At 53.9% G+C, this 8,653-nt stretch overlaps 1 protein-coding gene across 4 annotated transcripts in view; it reads right to left on the bottom strand.

The window, feature by feature from the left end:
- Window positions 1–5,890: 5,890 nt before the first annotated feature.
- ZMYND8 (zinc finger MYND-type containing 8) overlaps window positions 5,891–8,653 on the bottom strand; it is a 92,647-nt gene continuing 89,884 nt past the window's right edge. For all 4 annotated transcript variants that reach the window (XM_040981364.1, XM_040981365.1, XM_040981366.1 and 1 more), the window contains one exon: window positions 5,891–7,044. In XM_040981364.1, coding sequence (XP_040837298.1) covers window positions 6,899–7,044 — 146 coding nt within the window. In that variant the 3' untranslated portion in view covers window positions 5,891–6,898. The remainder of the gene's footprint in view (window positions 7,045–8,653) is intronic.

The raw sequence follows: 8,653 nt of genomic DNA, 5'->3' as shown, positions 1-8,653 counted from the left end.
TCACTGCATTCCAAAACCAAAGATATGACTCTCCAAAATGGGGAATCACATATCCATATCCTTAAGGAACATGGATATGAAATTTCTCAACACAACACTAGCAAATCAAATCCAAACCACATCACAATCAAGTGGGATTTATCCCAGAAATGCTCGGTGATTGCAAAATGAGAGTCATAAATTATACAGAATGATAAAAAGCATATTGAAATAACAGGCTTAACGAGAGGAACTCCATGTTGAGCCGGGCTCCATCTTAGGGGAGCTCCATCTTCCAGCAATAAGACTAGCCCTGCAGAGACCACCACATCCTGCTTGACAAGAGCCCCAAACCCCTCACTGGGCTGTTCAGGCATGGCTAGGTGAAAAATAGATTTCACCTGAAACAGCAGCAAAGGCTCCAAAGTCAGTAATTGCTTCATCCCTAAGGTAGAGCCCTGCCTGGTTGGTGGGTTTTGCCTTCACAAACTCCACTGTGGCTCTGGGTCAGAGGTCTGTAGGCCACAAGCCATCTCTTCACCACCAGCAATAAGAACTTCCAGGTCTGAATCGGTGTGTGTGTGGCACACCTCTGTACTGGGTCAAGTGGGTACAACAATAGTCATCTCAACACACGTGTTAAATAAGTCCATACCTCTTAACATGTAATCAACTCAACATGGACCAAAGACCTAAGTTTATGTCCGGAGACAATGAGGTCGTTGAAGGAAAACACAGGAGAAACACTCTAAGACATTCATGTACGTGATGGCTTCTTAGATAAGACCCCAAGAGCAAGAAACACCAACCTAAACAAATGTGGCTGGACTCAATGTGAAGGCTCAGTGGCTAAATCCTCACCTTGCATGCACCAGGATCCCATATGGGCACTGGTTCGAATCCTGGCTGCTCCACTTCCCATCCAACTCCCTACTTGTGGTATGGAAAAGCAGTGGAGGAAGGTCCAAAGCCTTGGCATCCTACACTCATGTGGGCGATCCAGAAGAGGTTCCTGGCTCCTGGATTCAGATCAGCTCAGCTTCAGCCACTGCATCCACTTGGGGAGTGAATCATCGGACGGAAGATCTTCCTCTCTGTCTCTCCTCCTCCTCTCTGTATATCAGACTTCTCAATAAAAGTAAATAGATAAAAAGATTGTGCTAAATTTTTGAAAACTGTATATACAAAATACAATTTTTATTTATATAAAGAGAACGCATTTTAGGTAACTAAAGATGAAGATGAACCAAAAAGCAGTTGATCTTAGTTGCATAAGGAGACTTCAGAGAGATACATCTGAACCAGCAGCTGCCAACAGGAGATCTACAGAATCAGAACTGCTGCAGAAAGCACGACGGGTCACCGAGAGGCCCACACTTCCTGGCAGGCCTCCCATGGTGGTCCCAGCCATCCTGGCGAAAGGAGGTCACCATCAGCCAACTTGGGGAGACCCCCGGAAGGGTCCTGAGACGTTGTCTCTAGCAGGTTCCTGCAGTCCTGCCAGGGACACAATCAGAGCCATCAAGGCAGCCTCAGCTTGCCAAGCTTCCAGCCAGGGAGCACAGTGCAATCCACTTCCTTCCCCTGGGGAGTTTCCACTGTTTAGAGAATCTGGAAAGAAGTGGCCAGATGCCCCAGGAGACCCTGCGGGCACACTGGTCAGCACCAAGCAGGTGACCAGGACATGGACAGGTGGGGAAGGCCGCCCTGGGGTGACGCAGGCAACACGTGAGCCCAAGGCCGGGCCACGCCAGCCGTGTCCGGCCCCTGTACCTCTTGGATGGGAGTTTTATTCTAAATCCAGGGAGACGACCAGGGCAAGGAGAGTTAGGCGGAACTGGTCTGGTGGACATTCCCAAACCCAGCCTGACAGAGGTGGCCTGGGGTTTGTTCATTGTTTCTGAAATTTTACAATCAATATAACATTTATTGTGCAAATTATGCAGCTTTTTTAAACAAAAGATTTGAAAAGGGCCCAACACAATGGCTCAACTGGCTAATCCTCCCCGTGTAAGGGCCAGGATCCCATATGGGCACCGGTTCATGTCCGGTTTCTCCATTTCCCATCCAGCTCCCTGCTTGTAGCCTGGGAAAGCAATTGAGGACAGGCCAAAGCCTGGGGACCCTGCACTGTGTGGGAAACCTGGAAGAAGCTGCTGGCTTTGGATAGGCTAAACTCCACCATTGTGGCCATTTGGGGAGTAAACCAGTGGATCCATCTCCATAAATCTGCCTTTTTAATTTAAAAAAATTAAATAAATTAAAAAGATGTGAAAGGCATTGCTAGAGAGCTCTTCCATCAGCTGGTTGACTTCCCTAGACAGCTCCAAAGGCCACGGCTGGGCCGGAAAAAAGCCAAGTGCTAGGGCCTCCATCCGGGATCCCATGTGGGTGCAGGGGCCCAAGCACTCCTGCCATCCTCGGCTGCTTTCCCAGGGAGCTGGATCAGAAGTGGAGCAGCCAGCAGGACACCCGCATGGCAGGCAGTGGCTTAGCACGCTGTGCCACCAAGCCAGCTCCTCCAGTAAGCATCTTGAAGCAGCTTTCTGTAGCTTCACCGATCACAGTGGACACTTAAGAACCCCCAAAAGGCTCGCTGCCTCATGGCTCTTGCCCCTTTAAATCTGTATTCCCTTCGCCAGCCTTGACTGGCCTGATTGCGTAGATACGGACCACTATAGGGTGCACTTTTGGGTGCCCAGCTCCCGTCACCTGCAATGCGTTGCAGGAACATCACGTGGTTGCAGGGACCTGTTGCTCTTTCTGGGCACAAGGGACTTGGAGTTTAAAAGGCTGGACCTTCTTTGCTCACAAGGCTGTGTGTCCTGCTTGATGCCAGCTTGGTGCCCCTGAGGCTGTGCTCACTGTGACCATTAGGGGGCAGTGTAACCCTGCGGTGGAGACCAGCAGCCTGCAGGATCCCTTAGCAATAACATAGGCTGCCTTGCAATGGGTCTGGAACCACGCTGTGGCCAAGCCCACACACAGGCATCACTCTAGCAGTTGGGTGACTTTCTGTACTGACAGCGACAGAGTCCTCAGCAGGCAGGAGCCATTGGCCCTTCACCGGGCTGAGAACCCCTGCCCCTGCACCCAGCTTGTGTCGTTGACTACACCGATTTTGTAATTGTCTCGACCGCTCAGATGGTTGATACAATCTGTGGGCCTGACATGGTAGGCAAGCGGGTTAAGCCGCTGCCATCTGGAGTCACTATTAACTGCAATAACCTGTGACAGCAACAGAATCTGGCCCAGCTCCCCTTCTGGCCACCTCTGACCCTGACCTACAGTAAGCAAGGAAACCCTGGATGTGGCCATACCTGCCCACACCTGCTGCTAGGCTGGCTCAGTGGACCCAGCTCCAGGAAGCGAGCAACTTCACACAGATCTGCAGTGACACCGTCAGGCTCCGGCCCTTCTGTGGGGACAGGTCTCAGCCTGTGGGTCCACACCACAAGCCCCCCACCCCACGCCCTGTGGTGAGAGGCAGTGCAGCCACGCAGTTGGTGGGCCGGCTCAAGGGCGCACACCCCACTAGTGCCTTGGCTCAGCCAAGGCCAGTGCACCTGCAACAAAAGCAACAAGATACTGGCACAGACTCCAACCTGGCCAGGTAGGAGCAGCACGCCTAGGGAACCGCCGCCCCAGAGAAGGGGACAGCCTGGCATGGATGTGGCAGCTGCCATACAGAGTCCCAGCCCGTTTCAGCCTGGCCCAGAGAGCCCAGTAACCTGCGTCCATCCCCTTCCCGCTGCAGGCAGCCCAGTGAATTCTATGGTTCCGCAGTTTAGCACCCAGTCTTCCCCAAACTCGCCCCCCCCTGCTCCCACAGCAGCAACTCACCCCCTCCATGGCCGTCAGCAGGCGCCAGCACCCCCAGTGGAGGTCCGCTTAAGACTGGGCAGTGTCACCTACACACTCCCCAGGGTGCCTCGGAAGTAGGGCAGCCTGGTTTTAATTGTGGCTCAGACACAGCCACACCGAGTGAGCTTCGGCAAGCCACTTCTAATGGGCAAATGGGGCAAACCAAAAGCACTGGCCTGGGGCAGAGTAAGGCAGGCTACCTGCAAAGCCCAGCTGCAACGGATGCCCAGAGGAACATGGCCGACCCGGTTCACGGGATTCAAGAAGCCACAGCATATAACACTGATGAGGCCCACGTGCTGAAGCAACGGATGGCTGGCTGCCGGCCAGGGCAGGACTCTGAGGAGCCCTGATGGGTGCTGGAGTCCTCAGAGGGAGCAAGTGGCAAGCGTGGGGCAGGTGCACGCCGTTACCAACGCTTGTGTTTCATTATCCAAGACCTGACCCAGCTGCTTTTCAAACCGTAAGCCAGAAATCTAAAGGCAGAGCCCGATACCTCACAGCCATTCCTTGGGAACTAGCTGGAAACAGGTGCTGCAGTATCGTGGTCAAAGCATCCACCAGTTCAAGTCCCAGCTGCTCCATTTTATCCAGCTCCCAGCTAACAGCCTGTGAAACCAAGCAGCCAAAGATGGCCGAGGTGCCTGGGTCCCTGCATCCGGGGGGAAGATCCGGAAAAAGCTCCCGGCTTCCGAAGCAGCCATTTTGGGGACTGTTACTTTGCCTTTCAGATAAATAAATATTTAAAAACAAAAAACTAGACCTTTTGAAAGAGTGATAGCAAACAAGTGAATGGCCAGCAGCTAGAGCACTCCCCACCCAGGTGGCTGCAACAGCCCAGGGCAGGGGGCAGGGCCGAGGCAAAGCCTGCAACCCCTGCAGGTCTCCCAGAGTGTGGCATGGACCCTACTCCTGGAGCCACCCCCCGCTGCCTCTCAGGGTGCGCCTTAGTAAGGAGCCAGCTCAGCAGTGAACTCGGAACCTAAACCCAGGCTCAAGCATCCGGGCCACAACACCCACCCAAATCACACCGGCAGATAACTACAGTAGAACGCTCAGGAAGACTCCAACAGCCGGCATCGAGTCCAGCCTCTCACCCTCGCGGTGCAGTGCCAAGGGTCCACCGCAGCCCAGCCCTGCTCCCTCTCAGCCCCCATGCCTGCCTTCTCTTCCCAGCACATGCACGGGTGCCAGGGTCTCTCCCCTACCTGGACACTCTTCCAGCCAGCTCCGCCGCACTGCACTCCGACTGCCCCACACCCAAGGAATCCCAGCAAGCGCTGCTGCCCTCGCCCTTCCTGGAATGGGGCCCTCATTAGCACCCTCAAGTCTTCCCAGGTGCTCCGTCGGACAGCCACGAACGAATCTGCACCCGCGAAACCTGGGCTCAGGTCCTTCCTCGCCCACACGAGTCGCTGAGCTCATAGAACACACCTGCATCTCATGCCCCCTAGTACTCAGTTCACTATTAAACAGGATTGGGAAACGGCCGGGCGGGAATAAACCCCCAGGAGATGCAGTGCTCGGTGTGACCACCAGGCGGCGGACCCAGACAGCAAGCTGTGGCTTCCAGGAGCAGCAAGCCGCTTTTGCCAAAACAGCTTTAAAAAACAAAACAAAAAAAACAAAACAACAACAACAAAAAGGAGAATCTGAAATAAAAAAAAAAAAACTTTGGAGGGAAAGTGAGACAACCCAAGAGGGTTTGTTGTGTTGAGTCCACTGGCTCAGCCACCAAAAAAAAAGAAAAAAAAAAAAAAAAAAAAAAAACCACCATCATCAAAAAAGGTAAGTTTAATACAAATTTTATACAAAGAAAATGTGAAAAAATACTTCCATATGCTAAAAGCAATTAAGCTTCACAAGTAAGGCCAGCTAGGCTTTTTGTGGGATTTTTTGTTTTGTTTTTTTTTCGACAACTGCAGTTCACAAAGCTCGTCTCTCCTCGTTTCTTCTAATACTCAATTTTTCTCTAATAAGGCTAACCAGCCGGGCACTGTACAATTCACATTCCTCTTATCAACAACGAAGAGAAAGGAAACGAGACTAAAATGTACAACAGAATGTACTGGAATGATACCGTACAATTAATTCTCATATACAGACGTCACCTCCGGCTTGGACCCCATGCCTCTTGCTTTACAACAACATACAAAGTGGGACTAAGACCTACGTAGTGTAACAGATGGCATGACGGGGCGGGCACGGAGACGCTGCTCGCGCCACGCTGCCCCGGCTTCATGCGTACAGGATGAAGGGTTCATCGCAGAAATAAAACACACGCTCGCTCCCAGACGCTGCCCTCCTCCCCTTCCTCAGTGGGCCCGGGGTTCCTGCGTTCCAGCAGCACGGCCTCTGGGATCATGTGTGTTACCAGTGTGTACACGTATGTGTGTGTGCGGAGAGGAACCATAAACAGCTGTTCAGAGTGGACGATGCCACTGTGTGTGCCCTGCTGCCACCAGGCTGGGCGGGGATGGCCGACCCCCGTAAGCGAGGGTCGTGTGGGTTTGCTCTTGGAGGAATCCCCCAGATTCCTCTAGCTGACCCCGCAAACACTCCCATGGACAACCTGGGATCTGCAACATGGCCACATGAGGTCGACCAGCGTGGTACGGCCCGCTGAGTCACAGCCCCCGAGGCCCAGTCGCTGCGTCCACAGGCGGATGGACAGTTGAGAATGGCTTCTTCCGCCCAGAACCCATGCGACAGCACCCCCCGCTGCAGCAGACCCAGGGCCTCCGGGGCCCACGCCTTCTCCAACATCAAAACCCTCCTTTTGTGGCTGGGGCATTTTTCCCCATTGTTTTTTTTTTTTCTTCTTTTTTCTTTTTCATAAGTTAAGGTCCATACAAATATAAAAAGGGGCAGGTGCCCTAGCGTCGGCGACACCCACATACTGTACAATATTTACATCCAGAGCCCGGGGCTGGTGGGAGCTAATGCTGCGTGTAGTGTCGGCTGCCCGCGGCGCCCACTTGGTCAGTCATTCTCCCGCCCCCACGGCCGCTTCCCAAGTCCCTGGGGTCCGGGTGTCCGTCGTGACAATCTGCCTCTAGTCCCAGAAGGCGTCCAGGCGAGACTCTTTGGGGAGGAGGCTTTTGCTGGAGCTGGAGGAGCTGGTGCTGGCGTTGTGCTCAGCCCGGGCCGAGGCCCGCTTCTCCTCGCTGCCGCTCCAGGACTTGCTGTTCCGGGAATGATCTGTGGGAGGAAGGGACATGATGAGCTGGACCGCCCGGGCAAGGCACGCTCCCACCCCAGCGGGTCTGCCCTGCCAGTGTGGGGATGTTGAGGGCACAGGCGGCACAGCACTGCTGAGGCCTGAGAGCTGCTGGCAGAAGGTGGAGGGGAAGCAGAGTGTATGGGGCTCACAGAATCGGGTTTAGGGGAGCGCAGAGCCGCGCGGCTTGCCAAGGAAGAAAGCCAAGGAGGGATGAGGACCAGGCGGAAGGGGCCGGAGTCAGTAACCAGGGTAGTGGCCAAGACCGTGTGTGTGCCCTGGGCTGCTCGCCTGTGCCGCCGGCCCAGCTCTGAGCACGGGCTCCAGGTCAGGCCCAGGGATGGTGTGGCCCCGTGGACAGGTTGAGGAATCAGAGCTGGGGGAACGGGGTTGGGTCTGCCAGGCTGCTGAGGGGATGGGCCTGCACCGTGCCTCCTACCAGGCTGGCATTTCGCCACAGCGGTCTGGGACCCAGCTACCCCATTTTTGATCCAGCTCCCTGCGAGGGCAGCAGAACGCGCAGTGTTTGGATTGTCCACCCACACGGGAGACCAAGATGGAAGAGTTCCTGGCTCCAACCACTGAGCCATTTGGGGAGTGAACAAAGAGATTTCTCAAGGCACGGCGTGATAGCTCAGCAGGGTAAAACCTCACCCTGCACACACAGGGATCCCACAGGGGCACCGGATCTAATCCTGACAGCCCCGCTTCCCATCCAGCTCCCTGCTTGTGGCCTGGGAAAGCAGCCGAGGACGGCTCAAAGCCTTGGGGCCCTGCGCCTGCATAGGAGACCTGGAGAGGCTCCTCACTTACACGGCCATTTGGGGAGTGAACCAGTGGATAGAAGAGTTTCTGTCTCTCCAGGCCTCTCTGTAAATCTGCCTTTCCAATAAATTTTGTGATAGGATTTCCGTCTCCCTCCTACAGCGCCAGTTCCACTCTAGGCTGCTGACTGATCCCCCGGGGCGAGGTACCACTTAGCTGACCTCAGCTGCATTTCCCAACACCTCCCTGTGGGTGACCACCCCAATTCCAACGAACCCTACACACTCCCCACCATTACACAAGCAGCAAATGCAGGTGAACCAGGTGGCTCTGCGGTTCACAGACCTGGACCTTAACTGCTATGGTGTGGCTGTAATCCACCCAAGACCCTCCCATACCTGCTTGCTACAAGTTTATATTTAAAACTGACTATTTGGGGCCAGAGTGGTGGCTCAATAGGCTAATCCCCCACCTGCAAGCGCTGGCATCCCAGATGGATGCTAGTTCATGTCCTGGTTACTCCACTTCCCATCCAGTTCCCTAGACGTGGCCTGGGAAAGCAGTAGAGGATGGTTCAAGTTCTTGGGACCCTGCACCCACACGGGAGCCCAGGAAGCAGCTCCTGGCTTCGGATGAGTCTAGCTCTGGTTACTGAGGTCATTTGGGAAGTGAACCAATGGATACAAGCTCTATTTCTCCTCCTCTCTGTAAAACTGCCTTTCCAATAAAAACAGAACCGCTTTTCCAATTAAAACAAAAAAAAAAGTCTTTAAAAATAAGTGAATAATAAAACAGACTTCAACTTAATCTTGAAAACCTAACTCT

This window comes from Ochotona curzoniae, unplaced genomic scaffold (assembly GCF_017591425.1).
Source record: "Ochotona curzoniae isolate NIBS_2020 unplaced genomic scaffold, NIBS_Ocur_1.0 contig_3520, whole genome shotgun sequence".
Taxonomy (NCBI): domain Eukaryota; kingdom Metazoa; phylum Chordata; class Mammalia; order Lagomorpha; family Ochotonidae; genus Ochotona; species Ochotona curzoniae.
Note: the sequence above shows the minus strand (reverse complement) of the source record. Positions and strands in the feature narration are given on the sequence as shown.